Source organism: Scomber japonicus, chromosome 18 (genome assembly GCF_027409825.1).
Source record: "Scomber japonicus isolate fScoJap1 chromosome 18, fScoJap1.pri, whole genome shotgun sequence".
NCBI classification, from domain to species: Eukaryota; Metazoa; Chordata; class Actinopteri; order Scombriformes; family Scombridae; genus Scomber; species Scomber japonicus.
Genome location: NC_070595.1, coordinates 14,176,787 through 14,202,277, shown reverse-complemented (window position 1 = coordinate 14,202,277; position 25,491 = coordinate 14,176,787). Strand labels below are relative to the sequence as shown.

The 25,491-nt window shown below is 40.7% G+C and overlaps 1 protein-coding gene across 1 annotated transcript in view; it reads right to left on the bottom strand.

The window, feature by feature from the left end:
- Positions 1-19,517: 19,517 nt before the first annotated feature.
- The window catches only part of LOC128378982 (voltage-dependent T-type calcium channel subunit alpha-1I-like), a 112,280-nt gene continuing 106,306 nt past the window's right edge, over positions 19,518-25,491 (bottom strand). Inside the window, exons 34-36 of the mRNA XM_053338576.1 lie at positions 24,502-24,718; positions 23,621-23,856; positions 19,518-23,293 (exon numbers count right to left, since the gene is read on the bottom strand). Of these exons, the coding sequence (XP_053194551.1) occupies positions 22,568-23,293; positions 23,621-23,856; positions 24,502-24,718 (1,179 nt within the window). The 3' untranslated portion in view covers positions 19,518-22,567. The remainder of the gene's footprint in view (positions 23,294-23,620; positions 23,857-24,501; positions 24,719-25,491) is intronic.

Sequence of the window (25,491 nt, the reverse complement as noted above, 5' to 3'; positions counted from 1 at the left end):
TGAATGTTGTTTTGTGTTCTCCATCATTTTGACTTTCTACCAAATAAGTCTGTATATTCAATTTAAGTAAATACTGGTTAGTGTAGTTGATTTAACGGATTATTATTATAATAATTATTAGTTTGAAATAGTTTTTAAGCAGTGTATTTATATTTGTTTGCACTTAAGCAGTCTTATAACATCTATTTTTCTTATAATTACTGAAGCATCTATAGCATGACATCATAGGATTGATGTATGACGAAACAGTCTCATGATTTTGTTGAAGGACTATTGAAGTGCTCTCGTCCAATTTTTTTTTTTTAAATGCATTTGATAAGGAAAAGATAGAAACTGTTCTCAGCCTTTTGCAGAAAAACCCTAAATTGAAGCATCCACACTGCACCCAGTCTGTCTCTCACCAGCTTTTGTTGTCCTAAGACCCAAAGTCTCAGCTTGTATTTCCTGATACCCAACCACACATTATAAGCAAAACATGCCCTTTCAGCTAGCATTTTCTTCTAATTGAGTGACAGCACACTGTAACGGTATCCAGTTACTGCCAACCTAGCAAACAAGACATTAATGCAAATGGTGAAATGTACTCCGGCTGGCAGCCACCTGGTTCGCATGCATAATTTTCATTAATCAGCAAAGACACAAAAGCTTCTTGCTCATCAATGTGAGACATTGTGACTTGAGGAAGGAATATCACTAAATTATATTTTAGCTCCAAACACATAAGTTGCTGTTTGGCCTCTAAGATGCCTAGAATTTGAATGGCAGTGTTACGAGCACATTTATTACCAAACAGCTTGTTCCATATATTGAAATACTTTGCCTTGTTCCTGTCTATACAGTATGGCTCACATTGCCCACATTCCAGGCCTGATGTTTCTGACCTTTCCAAACTAGGTGCCTGTGGATTAAGCAGCAGGACTTCATTCATTCATCATTTGAGTGTAATTAATAACTAGTGGGCACCCCTGTCATGCACAACTGGGGTTTACACACCACATCCTGCAGATTCACCAGATCTGAAATCAAGCCAAGAGAAGACAACCACAGAAAAAACACTTGTCCTGACAAGCCTGTGCTATTATCCCACTTGGTGTTGCATGAATTTGAGATGTTCTATTTTTATAAACAATGAACCTTCAAGCTAAGTATTCTGAAGCAATAAATATTTTTTAAATGTTAGAAACTGGACAAATAACTGAATCTTGTGATCAGTTTGCCAGCAAATCGTTTTTTGAGTGTTCAAGTTCTAATTATAATCCAAGCAATATCCTCAGTGTCACAACTAAATATCTTGCAGGTGCCTTCTAGTAGATATTTGGACTGCGTATCGAATTGATTAGTGTCCAGTTTTCAGTAGTTGCAGTTGTGACAGACTGTGGGCATGACTCAGCTATGTGAAAGCTGCTCCCCAAGCATGACTGTGATCATGGATAGTGTTAGAGATCATTACTCTACATGATCTGTGCACATTTTCCTCTGCAGAAAATACTTGAAATGAAAATTGCCTGCTTCTGGTGCTTTGGCACATACTTGTTTTCCCCCATTATTCTTGTTTTGGAGTGGACTAAAACCAGTTTAACATAATATCGATAGAGTTAAATTAGTGTTGGAAAAAATAAATGGCTTTGGGGTGTTTGTGTACTCCATGAGCAAGTTAGCCACCGATTACACATAAACATGTTTGATTGTGCAGATGGACTGGCCCAGCTGTGACCTTTGCTCCTCCTCTTTCTTTTTCCTCTCCTCTGTGGCTTGCTGAGTTGTTGCCTGAACTGGAATCACTTGCCCCCCCTCCATCTTATCCCACAACACCAAAATAACAGGTTGGCTTTAGATGGTTAACTGCTAGGACAGAAGCTGGAATATGGAACAATGATCCATGGAGTAAAGGTGCTTATGAACCAGGCACAAAGCTCATTTAGGGTGATAGATTGGCACCGTGCAGCCAATGATATGCTTGGTTAGGAGCTGAAACCATAATGCAAGTGGGAATGAATACACTGAATTTGGTTTCTATCATACACATTATTTTTATCTTTTAGTTGCCAATTTACTGCAGTAATGTTATTTTTCATGAACAGCAGGAGGCAGTATTTACCTGTTTTTGACTGAAAGACCAAACCACAAACTGCCAGGCACAGGTCTCACAGCAGTGCAGATAACAGTATTTCTTGATGCATATTGTGCCCATTTCTGCATGTACCTTCACACACACACACAGGAGCACAGAAGGAACCCTGAGAATAGTTTAAACAGTGTCACACTCAGGCAACATTAACACCTCATTCTCTCTGCAACAACACAGTCTGCACATGTCGTTAGGAAAAGCTGTATTTCCCCAGAGTAAGAGTTGCAGCTGGTGGAAAAACAGAAGCAACAACAGGATGATAGTGAGCTGAAAAGACAGGGGAAATGAAAAAAGCGATAGAGCAGGAAACCAGGGGAGAGATGGAAAGAGTCGGCCCAATGTGATGCTAAAAAGGATAATGGAGATAAATTGTCTTCCCCTTTCACTACTTTTACTGTACATAGACACACAGTCAGTCTCAAGCGAAGGTCAAGAGGGAAAACTGTATGTAGATTATTTAGTGGAGAAGGTAATTCATCAATGCTGACAGTGTGCAGTGTGATTAATGATTGGAACTCCAACACACACTCGCACTTTATGTCACTTGTCAGTCATGTTCAGATGGGAGAATATGATGTACCCTGAAGGCATCTGCCAGTTGTGCTGTGCTTGTACTTATTCTGTTACTCCTTGCACAGCTGCGGCACTAATATACCAGTACTAGAGCCTCTCTTTGTGTTATTACAGGTGATGCAGTGATAGTATGTATCCTCCCGGGAAAGTGCAGGATGGTGTCAGCACTGCAGAAAGTCTCAAACTCTGGCATTACATTTTATATACTATAACAAAGTCAAACTGATATCTATCTATATATCTATCTGTCTATCTGTCTATCTATCTATCTATCTATCCATCTATCTATCTGTCTATCTGTCTATCTATCCATCTATCCATCTATCTATAGTACCGTTTGGGCACGACTTCCCTTTCACTTAGATGAGAGAGTGTGTCCAAACCTTTGACTCCAACTATATATGCAGTTTGACACTTAAAGGTTGGTTTTACATTCATCTGCTCAAAGTGGAAGGTTTCTCTGACCTTAAGTTTAAGGCGAGTATCAACAATTACAATTTGCCAGTTCATTGTGGTTGGGGGCTGGCAGCAAAATCCACCACATGTTAAAATGCTATAACATATTAAAAAGTGTGAATTCATCAGTTTTTCAGGTTAACAACTCAATGCCTTCACAAATTGACATGTTGGATTTCCATAAGGCTTATTTTCCACATTAGTGTCATTGATGACAGTGGGTGTAAAAATGTTTGTCTCCCTGCATAATCAGGTATAAGTTAAATCTAGACTCCTGCTTCAATTACTTGATGAAGTTGTCTTTAATGTTGGATCTGGCATCATGAATGTTAGATAAGCACAGTTACAGAATACCTGCAGTATTTACTAGGGATCAACTTTTCCCTACATGTGAACACAATACATGTGAACTGAATGCAGTCCAGAATAACAACACCATTAAGTGAGCCTCAAAAGGAACCATAGTGTTAGGCCATATCCTCTCTGACATGGTCTACAAAACATAAACATTATCAGCTCCGAGCACAGATTGGTAAGATTTTTTTTTTCGAAAAGTAGTTTTTTGCGTCATGTAAGTGTATCTATGTCGAGTATGGTTGATTATTGCAGTGGTTTCACCTGTATGTGGTTAAAATCCCAAATCTCTGTATCAGTAATAATGTAACAAGAGTGCACCATGCTTTAGTGTCTGCACCGCACTCTGTCTCTCTCCTTCCCTCAGCAGATGGCTCCACCACAGGAATGGGCTCCGAACTGATAAGTAACGAGCATAGCACCCTTCTTTCTGTCCCTTCCTCTGACTATCTCTTCTTTCATGTTTCTCTCTTGTTCTTTTCTCCCCTCTTTTTCCTGCAGCGTTTGCCGTTTCTGGCCCTAGATAAGCTGCCCGGAGCCAGGAACCAGGGTGACAGCCAGTGAGAGTTTTCAGTCCTCCCACCTGAGCATCAAAGCCCTTTTGTGGGTGTTGGAGTGAGGACAAGCCTGTTCCCAGTGCTGCCTCCTCCTCTGAGAACTTGAGAAGGAATAGTTGGACAGAGAGAATGACAAAACAAAACAGGAGACTTTCCCCCCCCCCTGTTCTTTCTATTTTTAAGGAGCTGAATAATGACTTGTAGACAAAAAGAGTTTGGAGCATGTTTGGAGAAAGTAATGAGAGAATTTTGATGTGCTGAATCACAAATTCCTGCCAAATATGGCTAATATAAAATATTTAGATAAAGTGTAAACTGATGAACATAGGAGTCAGCCAGAGAGAGAGAAAGACAGACTGGGAGGGGGGTGATACAGAAAGCTTTTAGCATCACACAGAGACCTTGTTTATGGGTAAATTGCTGGATCTGATATGTGGGTGAAGTCTATTTTACCTCCTATCCATTAAGAGTGCACTAACTGACACGCACACAGACACACACACATTTGAGACATTTGAGGCACAAGCCAATACCAAATCATCCCCTGGTGCAACCCTGTCCCCATGGCAACGGCTCAAGCTGACCTTGCCTAATTTGTATCATAACAACTGACAGGCGTACAGTGCACAGAAATATGCACCAGGTGAAGTAAAAAACAGTCCGTCATACAGAGCTTAACAGGCCTGCCTTTGTGTGTCCCCACACAGCCAGCAGGGGAGAGAAACCTGGCGGAGAGCTGAAGCAGAACAAATGACAATTACCATCAAAGTCTGGCTGCATTATTATAGAAGATTGTTGTTTTCATTGACCATTTGAATGTCTCCTTTTCGTGTGTGAAGTCAAAGATAACAAAGGTTATCATACAAAATTTGCTGCGCTGTTGAGCTGCATGATCAACAAGGGTGACTTTTTAGCCCCATGATGAGCTCCAGCATCATTAGAAGGTCATCAATGTCCCCTATTTTTAGATATTGATCTCACACAGTGGGACCCAAGGGCGTCTCATTACAAGTTGAATCCACGATGGGGTTTTTTTGGTCTTTGTCTGTCATGAGTGATCTTTGCTCTCTAAGTTCATTGGTATTGACCCACTCATTGTCTGTTGATTACCACTTGATTGATTAATTTGTTTTCCTCCGGTGTGAAAGTAACATTGATCTCACTCGTAGGCAATATAGACCTAAAGATACTTTATATTATTTCATTGTTATGGATTATTACTTACAGAAAACTTTAATTACATGTCAGTCATGTTTGATTTAATGACAAAAATGCAGCTGTTATTCAAGCTCATAACCCTCTATTACACAGTGTTGCCATACAGCCATACTACTACCAACTACCCCCCGCCCTTTAAAAACATATAATGGAACAAAAATAATGGAAATATTCAACTATTTCCATTATCTAAGCAATTTGAAGTAATAAAAACACTTTAAAACATTTTTTATAATGTTTAGATAATAATGCATGTAGCTCATAATGGTGGTTTGATGAAGTGTGAGTATTTTCGGGGGGGTTTTTATGGTAAAGCACACACATGTTTGTTACACACAAATACACACTCCAACATTCTTCTCCCCTCCAGAAAAATGCTGATGGTGCAATTCTTGTCTTCTGTCTCTCGCCCACCCCTCCTCTTTCTTAACACACTTTTCCATCCCATGAATTATGTATCTGATTAATTAGGCCTGTCATTACAGTATATGGTCAACTGGAAATTCCCTTCTGGTCTAGTTCAAACACAAGATGGACCTCCCCCCTCCACTCTCTCCTGGCGATATTGTTGGCTGTGTGTTATGGATGAGAGGGAGGGCCCTGGGTATTTGTTGTAGCCCTTCGGGATGTTGCATGGCATTGCGCGTGGGAATACAATGAAATAACAAGATAACAAGATAAAAGTCTTGTGTTGGACTTCAAAGCGGAACGGCGGCTTGAATAGAAGCAGAGTGAAATGCAGTCTGCGTCTTGGTGATTTCAAAGAACCCGTCTGCGTTCATGGAAGACAAGATATTCACACATGAGATGCTACTTACAAACACGCGTGCACGTGATGGTGTGAATATACACTTTTCTGCACCTAAAATCCCCTTTAAGTCCTACACAATACTAGAATTGCCCTATAGCTTATCCTCACTGGAATGATCAAGTAAAGCCTTATTAACACTAGCTGCAGTGTATAGCCTGTATTACTCTTCCTCTATGCTACAGGCATTACCAAAAGGTGTGAATCCCAGACAAACATGTGATTCCTGGCAGACCGCAAGTCCCCCCAGCCCAAGGTGCCATCTGTGCAATAAATTTGCGTAGCAGTTATTGATCTGTGCTGTGCTCGCAAAGGTAGGCCGTCCTACACCTCAGAGACAGTGAAACACATGTGAATGCTCACACACTTCTGACAGGAAGGAGAGGATGTTTTGGCATACTGTATATCTGTGCAGATGCTCCAAGCTAAGCTCACTATTTTCTCCCTGTGTAAAATATATACAGCACACACACTTACTCCCACATTTTACAAGTTTTAATGCACTGCTCTCACACCATGAAGCAATAGAAGGTTGTTGGGAGGTTGGCCTCTGCATTGTGAATCTTTTGGCCTTTTATTGATCCTGGGCTTCAATTGCTCTGTATCGATCGTCCCTCTTTCCTTGTACAGAGATCAGTCATGTACCTGTCCACTGATGCTCTGTGGCCACAGTGATGTCTTTTATGCTGGCCCAGCAGTGAGATTATACAGATGAGTCAGTGATGGGCAAGGTTTAACAAGCAAGCCACTTATGCTAATTGACAATGTGGCTTGGAGCTAAAGCTTTTGAAATACCTGAAGATTTAAGTGTCTTTTAACACAAGCTTGTCTGGGTGTGTCATCACCTTCGCTACAGCTCAGCTATAAACAGTGTCAAAAGGCTATAGGCATTACTCTGATGTACAGTATTGGTGTGTGCTGTCTCAGTGAAGGTGCATTTATGCATGCGTGGTGTCACTCATTTTCCTGTAATCATCCTGTGTGCGTTTTGTGGTGAGTAATGAAGCTCCTGCTGTCTGGCGGATGCTGTTTAATCATGCAAATCAGTGCCACGCTCATTCCCAGCAAGGATATTACAGGCGATGCCGGACACTGAGCACGGACGAGCTCCTCCTGGCTGATTTACTCTACCCTTCTCTCACTGTCCTGGTGAATGACACCACAGCTCTTATGTAAAAGACGACATGGAAGGAGAGAGACTGAGGCTGAAGAAATTGCACACAAAAAACTGTCAGAAATAAGTAGAGGAGAAAATGAGCAGGAGGGGAAGAAAACAGTGGAATTGCTCCACAATTTTCGTGTGTTCACTGATTATGCAGTACGTTCCATTTTTTCAGATTAACTTGTAAATTACTCAAGTATTTATTTATAGCATACAACATTATCTGCCTCAACTAGCTGGCAAATATGTGTCCTTGCTTTTGAATTAAAGGACAAGTTCACAGTTGTTCAAGCCTGTCTTAAAATAACAGTTAGGTGTTTTTTCTTAATGTAATCATTCCTCCTGTTCATAGAGACCGTTAAGAGACCCCTCAACAGCCCTCCTCCTGTGCAACATAATATTCAAAAGTTTATTTGAAGTTGATACGATGCTTCGACCATCCAAATGTGTCAAATTAAGTCACTATCTTTCAAAGTTAGTCTTTTTCGTGCCAAATTCCCTCTTTTTGTTGAATAGAAAAACACTGTCCGTCGAGACACAAAAGGAGAATATTTTACTAAACAGACTGTAATTGCAGAAAATATCTAACGTAGCTGTGGTCAAAGTTTAGTCAGGACCGCTATTTTTTGCATGCTCAGGTTTGTATTCTTATCTTTCAACTATCTGTCATTCCCATTTCACATGTATGATCATGCATTATTTCCTTATTGTCATTCCCCTGGGCATCAATGAAGGCGTCAGCTGTTCACATCAGCTGGTCACATCTAACCAGTAGCACCATGACGCACCGTCACTGTCAGCCTATAATGTTGCAGTTGTCTTTTTAAATATGTTTTCATCCTTCTCTGCCTTAGTCCTTTCATGCTTTATACACGCCCCACCACCTCCCCATCACCACCTAGTCTTTTCAGATTCATCAGTGCATCACTTCATTAATCTCATCAGCCTTATCAGTTTCAGCAGAACACATCAGCCACCACCACCAGTGTCTAGACTCCATGAGGGGGATTTGTCTTGCTATTGCTCAAGACTGATGTCCCTCCATTCAAAATCTCCTTGTAGAGTCTCAGCACTAAAGACGTTTGGCAACACTTAATCATCAATTTCATCTTTATGATAAACAATTCTTTTGGCTCCGTTCACTTGTCTCTGCTGATTGAACCTCATATTATCTTCAGACACACTTTTAAATACATTTTTGCTCAAAACGAAGACTGAGGATTTTGTCTCCCAGCACAATAAAAGTGCAGTTGCAGTGGATCTTATAATCATCAGTATGAAAAGGAAGAATGATAAAAGTAAGGAAAAACCTGTTTTAATGTTCATTTAGGCACCTGGCTGTTGTTTTAAGACAGACGTTTTGAAAAATTGTGAATCCCTCCTTTAAACCCATCGCATTGAGAGACACTAAGGAGCCTAGAAGCTTAATGGCAAGTGGAATGAACACAATGACAGACATAAAAGGGAAATCATAATGGCAAGTAGTGAAAACAAGAAAGGTGTTTTTATAAATGTAAAGAGCAGAAGTAAGTATACTGCCCGCTAATAAGCTACACAGTATATATGCATTAGAATATTTGTGTTCATGGGTGTGTACACATGTGTGTTGCATTTGTGTCCGAGTGTGTGGTTGTGTGCGTTCTGGGACATGAAGTCAATGAGTACTGACATTTGCACTGATGTGCACTGAAATGGAAAATACAGTGCGGACTGACAAACACCTGACTCTCACCTCAAAAAGAGGAGCAGGTCCGCTCTACACAAAAGCAGACATGCATGCATTCGTACTCATTCACATATTGTACATGCATTTTTCAAACATTTAATCAACATAACAGCCTGTTAAAACAAGTGATGTGAGGACAGAGTGAGCAGGCCTGAGTGTAGGCTGTAAAAATGCTGGTCGGACTCAAATTTTGTTTCATAGCTGCACCCACAGTATAGTCCCCTCCCTCCATTATTACAGGACAGAACCTTGTGAAAATAATGAGATCACATGCCCCAGGTGAGTGGTAGACTGCTGGATGGGCTGTCAGGGCTTGGGAAGGGGGAAGGTGATTATCAGGCTGCTTGTTGCTGTGGAAAATCGAAGAGTCGTACTAAATCCCATACCCAATTTAGGATTTCATGCAAGTTTCAAACTCATCTAGTGCCAGAACTACTTAACTGTGTAAAGACAACAAGTATTGATGCAAATTGTTGCTTTGGCAGTTGTTCTTGCACATTTTATCGCCTCAGCTTGAAACAAACACATGCACACCCAAACCCCTTGTCATTACCAACATCATCTCCTGAGTATACAGAGCAGCAAATGGTGAATGGACATCTACTCCGCTCTTTTTTTAGGTGACTGCATACCATATGTGCAGCAGAGAGAACATCTGCCACTAAGCAGGGATGATGCATACGCAAGAACAACAGTCGTGCGACAAGATACAAAGCCCTGAGAGAGCAGAACGGGGTCACACTACACATTTTCAACTCTTTTAAAACTAATAAACCAAGGAAATTAGCTTGTGTTGTCACTTGAGACCATGCAACTAATACAATACCTTTCCGCAAACAATCTTTCATCCAATGTGCTATGCCTAATAAGTGCAATGCCTAAATAAGAATGTGCCCATTAGGAAGGCCAAATTGGATTCTATTTGGAGTGTAATGAATACAAATGGAAGTAAAGCAGGCTTGATTGTCTTTTTATGGCAGAAGCAAATTTGTGAGTCTGCTTTCTATTGTGTTATTTATTTTTCACATTATATTTGCTTTATTGTATATTAAATCCATCAAGATGAAAATAAACAACGTGAAAGAAGTAATTACCTGAAGTTCCAACCTTTTTTTTAGATCATCAAAGCTTTTCATTCAATTTCTACATCAAAGATTGATTTTAATATATTTCTGTTGCTATGCCTAACAACAATCAGCTGCTAGTGATCTAGTGTGCTTTGTAGAAAATGATGTCACTGTAACCTTTCTAAAAACTTATTTTATATTTTAATATTCTTTTAAATAATGACCTTGATGATTTTTGCTGCCATGCCTCCATAACGGCATGACTGTCAATCACTTTGGTCCACACTTCTTAAAAATTACTGAAATCTGGTACGGACATTCATGGTCCCCAGAAGATGAATCCTATTGACTTTGTCAGTCCCTCAACTTAACCCCTAACCTTATCAGGTCTTTTTTAAATACTTGATAACTTAATACCTGCAAATCTAATGGTTTTTCCATCAACCTCAGCTGTACTTTGTATTCAGGGCAGTTAGTTGTTGCAGCATGTTAGCTGACATTAGCATTTAGCTAATATTTTGCCTCAGTGCAGTTTCACAGAATGTGCTCATAGTGTGATGTTCTTGTTAGATAGGTTGAGCATTTTATTCACTCAAACTTAATGTCATTCAACAAAATTAATCCACTACATCTAAATCTGATTTCCATTATTATTACATTTGAGGTATCTTCATTAACTTGAATGTCAGTTTGACAAAACCAATCTCAATTCAATGCCAATTTAATAGCTGTTTTCAGAGCTGTCAACAGTCTTCATGGAGTTTTATTTCTATTCATGAGGTCAAGAATGAACTTTCATGCTCATCTTTCACAAGAATTTGAACAAGGTTTGCCCCTAGGATTTTATTACAGAATTACCAGGAAGAGACAATATGATTATTTTTTCTGATCAATAGTCCATTTTCCATATGATTTTATGTTCAAACTTGAGTACAATCAAGAAGGTTCACCTGAAACAGGTGGTCTGGGGTTCACGTCCACCTTGCTTTGTTGCCATCACCTGGGCTGAAGATAGGCTGGAAATGTCACATTAACATCAGATTAATAGTAAGTGAGAATATAGGTTAATATTGGTCTCACTTGTCCTTTTTTACATTCACATGGGGAACTGAACAATTAGTGCACCAGGAGAAATCCAATTTTCAGGCACATCAGTCTCACATCAAAATGTGTAATAGCTACATTAGTCCACAGTGGAAAAAAGTATTAGTTTTTCAATAACAGCTCTAAAATTGTGAGATGTCTATGTTGTTTGGTCTATTCCTTCTACTGGCCTACATCCATGTCATGAGACTGCCAAGTTTCTGGCTGTGAAAACAAAAAATATGACTACCTTCCCTTTTATTCTCAGTGGACAATGCAATATTTTAAGATAGTTTCAGTATTAAATTGCATTTTGATTACATTTCTAGTGGCAGACCAGAGGACCCACTGCTGGGAAGCAGCTAATTTTCCTCACTATACTCAAAAATACTAAAGTGTTCTTGATAACTCAACAATACAATAGGTTGATGTCAAGTTATAATAATCTGTTTCACCTTCAACTCTGAGAAATAAAGTTTCTTTTGTCAGTTTTTGATAGCCAAAGTGGCTATATAACCCATGAGCCACATCAGTTGTTACTATGGAGATCATGACATCCTGCTTTGCGTTACATTACAAAACCAATGTAGCTATTATACATTTTGATATGAGACTGGGTTGACTCACCCCCTCACTTGTCTCTTGTTCTCTGTATCATATAACAGCTCCTTCTAGGTCCAGCAACCATACATAGCCTCCTGTCCTGTGATGTCCCTGTCATCACACTGGGGTTCTGTTTGGTGATCCATACAGACCCAAGAACATCAATGTGAGACTGAGGTAAAATCTTTTTTTAACTTCATCTGTCAATCTGTGTGCAGTATTTGGCTTCATTCCTTTGGTTTCAGTGTCTATAATACACCCATAATGTTTTTAGCTTAGTTTTTACAATAGCCATCTTCTAAACACTTCTCATTAATTAGTTGAACTTATACCTTTGAGCTGTGCACACAATAATGTACTAAAAATAACACTCAGTTGAAAAAGAAAGCTGACCTAACAATGTGACCATTAACAGGAAAGACAAGAAAAAAAACCCTTGCTGGGCATATATTAAAATAATTGATCTTCCTTCCTGTATACCAATCATTTAATCATTTCATCTCCTTGAAGCATGGCCGCATCAGCTGTTTCCTCTCTTTCTGCCTATTAGTATCTGCCCTCACCTCATCTCCCTTGCCTCCACATGAGCATCAAAGCCACAGACATCAAAAGTCTTACACAGCTACTCATTTGAATGCGTAGCTTATCGCTTCGTACATGTGAGTAAGACTAAATAACACACCAGCATGCATGCCCACATCTCATAATAAATACAATCGATTCAAGTATGCCATCAGCTTTCAGACTGAAGTGAATTGGAGTTTCTCCTGCGAGCTGTCAAGACTACACCAGATCATGTGATGGATATAAACAGTGGTTCTACAACACACATTAATGCATTATACACTCTACTTCCATTCTTTCGCTGTGTGGACCTTAACAGAGGTGGCCCAGTTTAAGACAATTCATTATCATGTTATCAGCCAGCCTTTCCCCACTAAATTATTCAACACCATTAAAAAGAGGCTAATGTGCATTCAACTAAATTAGAGAAGACTATCAGAAAGAATGGGTGGCTTAAAGGTCTCTAAGTATGTGAGTGAGTCATTGAGTGTTATTGCTGTAGAATTAAAGCCTTGTAATTTGGCAAATGTTTTAACTTTGCAGATTGCATGCTCTTGCATGGGTTGAGAAAACTGTATCAGAGGCAGCATATTAAAGGATATGGTTGGCAATTTTATATGTTTCATGTAAACTAATCTAATGTGAGAGCCAAAACAATTATGAATTGGCCTGATATATTGTATTATTCTGCGCCATAGACCTCCATTGTCATCAGAAAATTATTAAAGACTTGTCAGTGAGCCACACTGCTGCACTGGGTTGCCTGTTCCTTCATGCCACAGAGAGTTTTGGGCATGCTATTTTATGTAGAAAAACCTCCAAAGACTGATAACAGCGATCACATTTTCAGTCTAGAGTAGGTCCTTGTTCAGTGCGGAAACACAATTCTGTTGACAGAGCTTCAATAACTTGTTGTGCTGCATATAACAACCTCTTGACTTTGTACTGACGTTCTTTGAGAAATGAATAAAAATTCAAGAGGTTGTGATGTGTAGCACAACAAGCTATTGAAGCGCTGTAAGAACAAGCACATTCCAGCATTGCAACAGTGTTGTCAAGAAGAAAAATATAGAAAATCACCTGTCATATCTTTCAAGTTTAGTTGTCATTTTGGAGATAGATTTTTACCTGATCAAAGTGATCTATAGATGCTCAGGATAATGTCAAACTGAAGACAAATGCTTACATCATTGTGGTGTATTGCAGGAGTTGTTGTATGCAGGTATCTGTGTGTGTGCCGTGTCTATGTATGTATTTAGGCATCCATCACTGTGAACATGAACTCTGACTTATATTTTTCTGCTCCTCATTTGTATCCTCTTATTGTATCTACAGTCTATGTCCCTCACCATTTCTTGTTTCACCTCTTCTCTTCTTTCCGCTCTCTTCCCCTATCCTCTTTCTTTGCCCTCTATGCTCTTACCTCTTTGTGAATGCAGACAGGGCAGAGTGTAATTTCAATATGGAAACATCCTGTGCATGAAGTGTTGGCTTCAGTTTCACTTCCTGGGCTCCTGTGGATATACAGCATATGCTCAAAAGCTAAATATGGACATTTTTCATCCACCAATGGACTTTGTAGTATGCAGCACATGCTGCTCTACTTTGTCTCGCTGCCGCTTTTCTGAAATGCTTTTTACCTTCAAGCACCTTTCTGCTGTACTTCATTTTGTTTCAGCCACATTCATCTTTCCACCTGTTCTTTGCATTCTTTTGTCGCTGTCTTTCTCTTGCTTTCACGTCCGCCCCGTCTGTCTTGATCTGTCTGTCAGTGATACCGTCACTGTATTTAATACAGACACAGCAAGGACAAAAGACAACATTTGCTACAAAGGAAGCCCCGGTGGCTTCTTGATCCAGGTTGCAACAAAAGGCAGGAGTACTTGACAATCAATGGTGCTCAAAACTCCATTTGCAGTCTCCTTTCTTCTGTCCCTCTCTCTCTGTTACACACACATGCATGCACACAGCAGGCTCTTAGGTAAACAGGGGCAGACAGGCTCTCTAGTGGAGGAGAAATGCTTTCCAAGTGTGAGCCTCAGCACGCTCAGCAGAGCGCCTAATTGCAGTGATAAATATGAGATGGTGAAGATGGGAGACAAAGACTGCTCTCCTTACATGAACCTGGGGAGGGAGGTGGCTGTATAATGGACTATACACACAAACACATAACTGTACCACACACACACACACACATACACACACACACACACACACACACACACACACACACACACACGCACACTAATGAAGCAGGTAGTTAGGATGCACACATGTAGCACAGGGACTCAAAATACATACAGAGAAAAACAGCTTGGAAAATATTATACTGCAGTATGTCGCAAAGACCAGAGTTTACCTCACTGTCTATCTTTGAATAGACAATAAATGCAGTAAACCTTGTCTGGCACCGTCTTAAACTGAGGCTGAATCTGGAGCATTAAAACGCTTGAATAGCCTCATATTTATTTTCAGATTGGCAAATACTATGGGTCATTATCATCATGTCCCGTGCTGTAGACATTCATTTAAAAACTAATAGGTCACACAGACATGATTTCAGTAGTCAGTGTAACATGCAGGATTAGGTTGTTAAAGATCCCCTCCAGACATGTATTAAAACATATTAACATTCTCTATTTGGAACAATAATATGTGTGTCTGATATGGTTTGTTCACAAAAAAGTATAATTAGCTAATTGAATATATGGATATGCAAATATGGTTCATTTTAAATGTTTAACCCGCTGGATAGAAGATGTCTCCCACTTCACCGTAAAGCCCATTATCAGTGTGTGAAGTTTCCACATCACACTTGTGTAAATTGGATACCTGGACCAGGATTGGCTTCCAAACTAGTGATGTCACAAATCATGCTTATAGACCCCAAAATCCCCCAAACAGATGGGATGGAGACTTAATGAATGGATGGAGACAGATGGATGGGGACTTAAATCTAACAAAGTTTTGAGGTATATTTTATATGAGCCATATAAAAAATATCAAACAATTTGAGGAAGGCATATATTTATAATCCCAGAGTATCCACCTACGCACTATTATAAAGATTTGATGGCAAGAGAGAGTTCATGTTTTCAAATTGCAAATCTGATTCTGATTAATCATATATCTCATAGGCTATATTTCAGAAATACAAAGAAGGTGTATGAGTATCTTCATAGTTTGCCCTTTGCTACAACCTTGAGTTGTGCTTAATGCGGATTTCAGTGTGTTTCTGAGTTTTAGCCGATGTTCTTCCTCTCACTTGGCTTGTAGTGCAGCATGCATGAGAGGCTACAGCCAAAAGCTCTTAACACCAACACTCAGGTCTGAGAAACAGAGCTTTCTAAGTTGCAACAGGCATCAAACTCACACACTTTACCATTGAATCCACTCAGCACCTCTGATATGTTTTAAATATCTTAATTTAGTTTCTTCTCTCTAGGCAATGACTCTTCAGGTTTTATAGGCATCATAACACACTGAGATAAGAAGAATGTTAACAAAGCTAAAACCAGGAGTGCCCTGTTTGTGCACCACCCAATATTGAATTAACTTTCATGTACAATTGCTTTGAAGTGCATTGATATTTTCACAAGGTTATTATAATTAAAGGTCCAAATATCAAATAGATAAACTGCATGAATAAAGAAACTAGTGCCTGTGTTGCTTTGTGTGCTCCATGATTTGGAGGACAAAAGATCTCCATAATTTCACAGCAGATCAAACTGTATTACAAATTCAGCAAAGTTGCATGAAACTGTAGCTGGTAACCTTACCTTGGGTTTCTTTAGAGGGCATGATTGATGTTTTACTCAGAATACTTACACTTTAGCTTAGCAAACAATTGCAGTGAACTTTTGGACTGTTCCTGCTTTCATGCTGAAGCTAGGTAATTCAATCAGAGCAGTATTCTTGGACGCAATCATTAAGTGAGATTTTTGTGCTCTCTCTCTCTCTCTCTCTCTCTCTCTCCCTCTCTCTCTCTCACACACACACATTTAGAAAGAGGTATAGCAAGTGCCCCTTATGAAAAATACAACTTGCACTTTACACACAAAAAAAAAACAAAAACAAAAGGACAATACCAGTCATCTACCCCCTCTTGATGCTCTCAGTTATTCTTACTATTCAGCAGTAAATGTAATAAGAGGATTTCTGGCTTTTGCAGCCTTCAGTTGTGTTCAGGTTCGGGGGAAATTGCAGAGTTCTAAATTCAGACAGCGGAGAGATGTGACAGCTTGAACTGGGATTTCAAATCTGGCTGTTGCAAACACAGCCCTATGTGTGACTGAACCGCCGGAGCTCACTTTGAATAAATCTTTCAAAGCATAAACCAGTCGCTCAGGGTTGTTACTGTATTATTTTTCACTATTATCTTACAAAACACCGGGCCAGGTGTTGAGAAAGCCAGTCAATCATCCATCATGATGAAAGCGCGACGAGGCTGAAACCAGCAGTGTCAGCACTGTTCCCAATCTCACGCTTTCAGCTGTCGCCACTTCCCTTTCTCTGCTAATGGCTTTACGTTGTGGAGGCAAAGCGGGAGAAAGAGGTAGAAGAGAGAGAAGAGAGTTTGTGAAGGGATAAGCCTCAGCCATTAGCACTGATGCTTTGACAAGCACACTGCCTTGCAGAGTCACACTGGGAGAAGATGGAGTGCCTGTGTATGTGCATTTGTATAGACATGAAAATGAGTTAATAAAGGCCAGAGGTAACACCCACTAAATTAGTTCAGATATGGAGAATGTGCATACTGTACCTGCTTAATGTACCCTCTAAAGTCACAGTCAGTGGAGTTAAGGTGGTGACAGAGAGTGAGCAAGTTTCTGTGTGAGTCAAAGGTGAAAAAAATAAATGATGTGAAAGAGAAGAGAGACAGAGAGAGGAGGGTGGTGGGCAAACAATAGAGAGACACTCAAATTGAGAGAAAAATCCTCAGAAGTAGTTTAAATTTCAGAGAGGTTAAATATCGTCTGGAGATTTCCCTGATCTTATACAGCAAACTTATTTCAGTGGCACCTCATTCATCCTTTTGTTGTGTTGCCTTCTCAACGTGCCTTTATCTGGCTCTCTCCCTCGAGCTTGTGATACAATCAATGGGCCTGGACAACTCCCTGGGCAGTTAGCCTTGATGGATGACAGGAACTGGTTTCCATACATGGCCTTGATGTATGTGTGTGTGTGTTTGCGTGTGTGTGTGGTGGGAAAGACTCAGGTGTGAGCTATGGGTAAAGGTCTCCCAGAACGATGGGAAAGAAAGAGACAAAGTGGAAGAGGAACTGTTGCTTCAAGAGGAGAAGGCAAAAATATTAAAATGTTCTTTCTTTCAATAATAATCCCATAAAACTGAATTATAGATAAAGAAGATGACTCACTGCAATCCCCCAAAGTGAAACGAAATCTCATCTCCTATAATCCTCACTGACCCTTCTGTCTGTCTTCTGTTATTTATGCTAACTTGAAAAACACTGTTTCGTGGACCATGTTCCCTGCTTTAAGCAATACTCAGGTCACCTCTCAACACATCAAAGACACTCTGCTGGCTTAAGTAACTCATTAGGTGACAGAGCACTAAAAACAACTCATAATTTATTCACTTGATGAATAAAAAGCTTCATATTTCCCCCAGGAAAAGGCAAAAAACGCCTATGAAAACAAGCTGGATGTAAGAAGTGTCCCGCTCGTCCCTCTTGGGCCCAGAAACAAACATATTAATGAGACAGATCTGTTTGGACCTTGTTTATCAGACTTATGTTTGACAAAACTTTGGGGTTGGGATTCCTTTGACAACACAGTATTTCTCGACTACCTTTTCACCTCGCATCTTTAGCAGGCAAACATATGATGTTTTGTTCTAATTTGAATCAATTTTAATTAATCATTACCATCAAAAAATGCTCGCTATTTGTATCAAATTTCACATAAATGTGAGTAAGCTTGAACTTCCTGATATCTCTCCTTGCAGCTTTAAAAGTACAACCTTTGTCATGATTTACAGAAGCACTATGAAGGTTATAGTTGAGACTTGAAGAGTGGGTTTCCAGGTGCTCTTTTTTACCCAAGAGTCCTTGATGTCATGGATGAACTTTGTGTATTGCCATGCAAGGAAATCAATCACATCAGCACACAAGCTCTTATAATTCAGTATAGTTTAGTTTGCTTACATGACCTTTACCTCCAGAGTTTAAGTTGCAAGAGGTCACTTTGTACTCTTCAGGTGATGGAGATGAAGCAGAGATAAAACTTTGATGACAGGACACTTCCTCTTAAAAGACCTTGCCGATAACTGAAGCAATGACATATCCACTCACACGTACTTGTGTGAGCGCATCAACACGCACACGTCCCAGAGACATGCACACTTACCCCTCACCGCACACACCTCCACCCTCCTGCAGTGACATTTGAAGGACAGGAGCCTGGAGGGAGAGCTGGTTTTTGAGAGGTTAGATGAGGTGGAGGGCTAGCTGGTTGGGGGTGTGAGGTAAACAACACCTCGGAGTTCAGCATGCATGCCTAATGTGCTCTCTCTCGCGCTGGCGGCTCTACTGGGCAAGGCTGCTGATGACAAGCTGTCTGGAGAAGTCTCCTGCTTCTGCAGCATCTCACTACCTCGGTCTCTCACACTGTCTGTTGGCTTTACGCTGTACAGCTGTCCACGTCAACACTTCCGGCTTTTGTGCTCCTGTCCTGTCTCTGGTTTTCTCTTCTCCGTTTTAAACTGTCCTGACTTGACCTTTTTTGCCCTGCTGTCATGTCATATACTTATTAACTTAAATGTAAGTAACAGGTATAAAGATAGAGCAGCAGACACTGAGCGGCAGCTTTTACTTACCAAAAAATGTCATATTTTATCATTTTACAATCATATTAAGGATACGTTTGAAGAAAAAAGCTTTTTGCGTCTCCATCAGATTTTTTGTGTGTGGATTCATTAGCAGCAGTCAAAAAACACTGGGCATTCCCTCTAACTTTGTACAATTTTATGAAATGCATACTAATGATATAATCATGGTTACTGGCAGCAATGTACACATGCAGATCAACATACAAAGATATGTACAAACGTGAATTGTACACTCATAAGGCGTGTTCAGACTGAACACAAAGCAAATTTTAGAGGCAGCATGATTGCATACAAATTCAGTGTAGAGTCGCAGTTGGACACAGGTTCGCTCCAGGCAGCGTGGATTGAAACGCACGCACAAGTTGACATTTGAGTGAAAAAAAAAGTGTGCTTTTTCTTCAAGCAGTTGAGACAAGAAGAAAAACCCCCCAAAACTTGAGTTGTGGTAAGTTTTGAAATCAGTCTTAGCTGTGGCACACATATACTGTACAAAGGCACACTCCACTCACACATACTGTTAGCTAGCTACAGCTAACATCTGTATTGTTGGTGCATTGGCTCCAGTGCACTCCAGCAGTTAAAGTTGTGCGCATGAAGCGAGGTGAAAATTCACTTTGTGTTGAGTCTGAGCACACCTTTACAGCTATTTCTAAAATTTTACTAGTGGTTTTTACCCCCTGACCTGAGTTCAATAAGCTAATTTGTTCATGTTTGTCCAATTGTGGCCCATCTCACTACTGACTGAGACTGTTTGGTCTCTGAGAGGGCAGAGGTGTTATCTGATTGGTTTTCAGTTCAGACAAGTAGAAGCAACAACAGACAGTAATGAATACTGTTATATTCTGAGGAGATAAAAATCACATTGACATCATTTACTCAGGGCATACACATAGAACATTTATTGCTGTGTAGTCAGGCTTTAACCTTTGACTCCATATTCATTGACATTTGTCTCAGAAAGATAAGAGGATATATCTTTCAAGCTAAAACAGCCCTTGGTTGTTTCATGTTTTCCCTCTTTAACCTTCTCAGGTATCCTCACGGACAAACAGGACACTTCAGGAAAAGGCAATCACTACTTCACCTGAAGTCATAAACACACACGCACGCACGCACGCACACACACAACTGTCTTTGCTATCACTCATTAATACCCAACACCATGTGATAAAACATAGTCATCAAAGTGATTTTGCATGATAAAAAAACCCCTCTGATTTTCACACATCACCTCATTCTCTTTGAGAAATTAAAAAAGTAAGGTAATGATCAAAACACTAGGGATACAACAGTCTACCTCTAGAAATCAGGCTTTAAGTTGAGCATCTCATTTTTGGATGGAGTAATTAATCAAGTGGCAAAAGCCAAAGTAATTTTGCATGAAAAGATGCAAAATTTTGTTCATTGTTACAGTGTGACCCTTTGATATGAAACAATGTGGCATGTGAAAGGGTTGCTACAACATACTGTATGTGCGGAGAGATGGGGGAAGAGAAGATGAGTGCATCATTTCAATAATAAGCATACTGTATTGCAATCCCAGAACCATGCTTAAGGAACACTAATGTGTCCATAATCGATATGTTGTGGTGTAATTCTCAAATTAAAGCTTTCATAGAGATGGTTTACACTATTCATGTTTTTTTTTCTTTTTTTTTTAGCATAAGAGGCTAAAAGCAAACAAAGTTCCCTGTGTGCAGCCAGGAATGTCTGTGAGCTAGAACGATCCTCATGTGCTGAGTGAATATGGCTGTTCCCATCTCTGGTTGTCCCCTGGGACTCCAACATCTGAAAAAAGAAAAATCCAAGAGGAACCAGCGTTCCCAAAGAGAAATGTGCTGGAGGGAACAATCACTTCAGCGCACAAAGTTTGTTTGAAATTTTTTGCTTTGTTGTTTTATACAATGTCCACACCTTAAAAAATGTTATAAAACTGGAAGCCACTGGCAGACAAAAAGTCCTAGACAACAAGTCAAAGAGACTGTATGGGTTTAAATGAAATAGGAACAAAGTAACGGCAACACTTGCACGTGCCTATTCTCTTTTCTACAAAAATAGTGAAATAGAAATCACATGGTTATCACCCAACATTGACATCTTGATACACTCTGTATATAGATAAAAATCTTGGTTAAATGCAATTCCATCATGCAGTCGAGGTCCCTCGCATCCCTTGTGGTTTTGTCCTTTCATCTCAAATCCCTGGTGAGAGGAAGTGGTGTCAAAAATCGAGTGTGCTTAAAGTCTCGCTTTGTTATGTAGCTGTGAACCAATTTTTTTTGGTGCACACAAGGCTGCCACAAACGTGCATCATTGTTTCTTCAGATGGGGCTTTGTAAAGTCCATCCGACCAAGCCCTCTTTCATAAACATTTCTCTTTAAGTTTGAGTGAGTGAGAGATGCTGGAGATAGAAAGAAAAATAAACCAATTTCACGAATCACTCCATGCACGGTTATACCTCTGCAATCCATCAATTTCTTTTCATTTTCCGCTGCCACTCAAGACCGAGTTGACAGAGGCACAAAGCTTTGATAAGTCAATACTACTCTTCTGTCATGAAAATACAGAGGTATGGTGAGGTGATGAGGATGATTTAATTCATGCCTTGGATACCTGAGGCAGTGCTCTCACACACAAACACACATTATGAACACACACTCTTGAACTCTCCTCCACCTTGCATTTTACTCTGATCTCAGCAGAAGGTCCTATGCCAGAGCGAGTAGGACCTGTTGTTCCGTCTGCCAGAACAGATGGACATTAGATCCGCTTTCTGCTTTCCCAGCCAAACAAATGACCTGACTTCTCCTTCCCTAGCCTTCCTTCCGCCTTGATATATTCTGCCATCTCTGAGCCTCCTCCCACTTACTTGTTGCACTGCCTCACAGACATAAACAAATCAAAACGGTCTATGTTGGCATGGATATCTATTTCAGTACGGAAATTTCTATTTTTGCATTTCGAACCTTGCTGACATGGAGAAAAGGAAACTACAGTAGAGCAACAACAAGACTCTTTCATGTGTCTGTGAGTTTAAGCTCTTTTGCCTCTGCTCCTAACTCAGATATGAGTGAGCCTCTTGGTGTCCCAGTGTGAGCAGAGCCTTCCATGGCCCCCTCTACAGGTATAGCCCCAAGAGGTGTACAAGAGCCTATCTTCAGCCCTTGGGCCTTAACTCCGCAGGGTACTGTGCATCCTCACCAGGAGACTATAACCAAGACCACTCCCCCAGGTAGCAAAAACAGGACATGGGCTTGTTACAAATGTATAGAGAGGGGTTGAAGGGGCAAGATGATGAATACAGGAAATCATGTGTCATCAAGCCTCTCTCTCATTGATGGGAGCAGAGAGAGTGCAAGGGACAGCAATGGGTTTAGATCCAAGGAATGGAGACACAAAGAAACTGTTAGGTAGGTTTCATCTGTTTTCCCGACAAGGCCCCACTGTTGTTTGGCTTGAGCTCTTCCCTTTGAACCCATGCTCTCCGTCTCCTATGTCCCCTCTCCCATCTCCTCTTCTTGTCTCAGGTAATACCCCTGTCCAGGGGTTGGCCAAGAATCCTTGAGGGTCCATAAGCTCCAGACCCAGAATCTCCCTGCGGCCTTCCCTTCCCCGGGATGACAGCAGCATTCCCCCTTGGTCCAGGCTGCCTGTGCTATTGCACTTCTTCACTGCTCCTCCGGGGTACACCAGAGAGCTGGGCGACAGCAGTGATGTCAGCGACAAGCTGCTCAGTGTCTCTGACAAGTGTTCACTGTTGCCTGCTTGGCTGGAGCCACAACCACCAATTGATGACCCAATGACAATGCCCAGATCCTCATCTGAAGGGTCAATTGAGTCATCACGGGTGTAGCCAGGGCTGGTGCTACCTCGCCCACTGCTCTGGCTCCGTTGGTGGCCCCTAGTGGCCTGGAGAGTTAAAGCCGATGAGGGGTTCGGTCTCGGTCTTAGGGTCTGGACTGGGGAAGAGAGCGTGGTGCTGTCTTCGGGCAGCGGAAGTGGGCACACAAGTGGCAAGGGAGCTGTGGGCAACTCCAAGTTCTGTGGTGGAGAAACGCTGAAACTCAGTCCTTCTTCCAGGGTGGTCTGGAGGCTGCCTTCAGAGCTGCCCGTAGCAAGGGATGAGTCACTGTGAGATGGGTACTGAAGAAACATGGAAAGGAGAAAGAAATCTCATCACATGAATCCAACCCTTTTTTTATTAGAAATGTTACAGTTAAGATCACGTAATATCTGTAGTTCTGATGCACTGACACACATTTCCATTTTTTATTGCATTTTTAATGCTGGTTACAAACCAGCTTCATAATATTAAGTTCATATATCATCATCTCTTGTCAGCGACCAAACCATGGGCAATTACTCATCTAGATGAGTTCAAAAATTAAATGTCCTCTCCTGCATCAATCTAATGACTCAATAAAACCCCAACTATCTTTTTGTTCCCACTTCTAGTATCGTCTAACCTACCTGTGTACAGAGCATCTTGCTATGGGCTCCTGGTGAGCGTAGTGAGGCCCAGGAGGAGGGGGAGGTCAGCCTGAGGCCCCTGGACAACCTCAGGCTCCTACTGCGGGGAGGTGCTGGGATGGCTGCTCCTGCAGGGTGGAAGAAGTCTGCAGGCAGATGTAAGAGAGGAGAGATACCACTGGCTCCTTCTTCTCCTTCTGTGTTTATCTCCTTGTTGCTGCTTCTGGAAACGCCACCTTGGGGAGAGAATACACTCGTTACATTTCTATCAATTCATGTAGTTTTTACAGTTTTGTGCTTAGCAGGGTTTTTTTTTTATTTGGGTAATGTACAATATGTTGACCGAGCTATAGTGGAGGGGTACAATCATTTTTTCTCTATATATTTCTGTAGCTATAGCAACAGATAAATATGCTATTATGGCAGCAAGCCCAGCACAAGACTCGTAGGTGGATGTCATGAGTGAATTCTTATCCGAGTCTAGACAGAAGCATGATAAATCAATCAATAACTGTGTGTATTATTCCCAAACTTAATTAAAAAGGGGGAAAAAGGTTGAATATATTTATTAAATAGATGAATTGTGTGTTAAAAATTGAGTGGGTGCAGAAAAAGGCAGCAGGATTTACTAAGTCATTCTGTAAATGCTGTTTTACTGAACAGAATTTACAGTATTTCTTCTACAATATTTATCTTGGGAAGTTGTTACTCTTGTTTAATAAAACCATACCGTATCTTATCCATGAACCACTTGATCTGGTATATAATGTAAGCCATAAACCACTGTGAAAAATCTAAGTAGAGTTTAACTTGTTTGCTGGTACAAGCAAACATTTGAATCTATACTTCAGTCAGACATTCATTTGATAATCCTTACTCACCAGGGCTGCACTGAGGTGAGCACATATTTGGTTGATGTGTTTGCATCTCCATCTCCTGTAGTGTCGTTTCCCTCTCAACACCATTGCTGAGGGCCCTGCACAGCTTGCTGAACCCCTGCACCTGGCTCTGCACTACAGTCTGAGTCTGGTGAACTCCTACATGACCTCCTCCACCCGCGGCCTCCTCAGAGCTGCGGGAGTCGCTGCTGCCACTTCCCTGGAAGAGAGCAGATGATCTGAAATCGAAGAGGAAGTCCTTCCCAATAACTCACCGGGACAGATTAATTAAGTAAGTGTGTGGATTTTCCCCAAACTTAATTTAAATATGGCAACGGATGGAATATATTAAATAGATGAATTGTGTGCTGAAAATAGCTTAAAATCTGACTTAACCTCTTATTTTTTCTGCAAAGGAACACCATTAAGTTTAGGATTAGCACTGTATATTGTAAAGTAATAAATCCAGGTAGAGACTAAGGCTGATAGAAAGGGAGTGCAGAGAAAAGCAGCCCTGCAGACATCCTGCAGATATTAAACATGTCCTCTGATTCTCATCATTCCTCAGGCTTTTTGTTTTAGTGCCAGTGAAGGGATGAGGACTGATTATGAACCTGAAACAACCTGTTATTGTCATGTTAATGTTATATATCGTAACAATAAATGTTTGGTTACAAATTTGGGAGTGTGCGTGATGGCTGCAACAGCTGGAAGCAGATTAAGGCATGAGTTTCGGCTTTGTAAGCTCCTACCTTGTACATTTTAATTACCATCATGTAGGGACTGCAGAATCATTTGTGCGTGCTCGTACACACTTGTGTGTGAGTGTGGGTGTGTGGGTACGCTTTTGTGCTTTCATTAGTGTATTGTACCTCTGAGTCATTCAGTCCTAGGCTCTGAACAGCCCCCTTTCAAACAGCCAGCCACCCACACCCATACAAACCTCAAACAGCCTTGGCACACATGCTTAATGCCACGCACGCACGCACACAC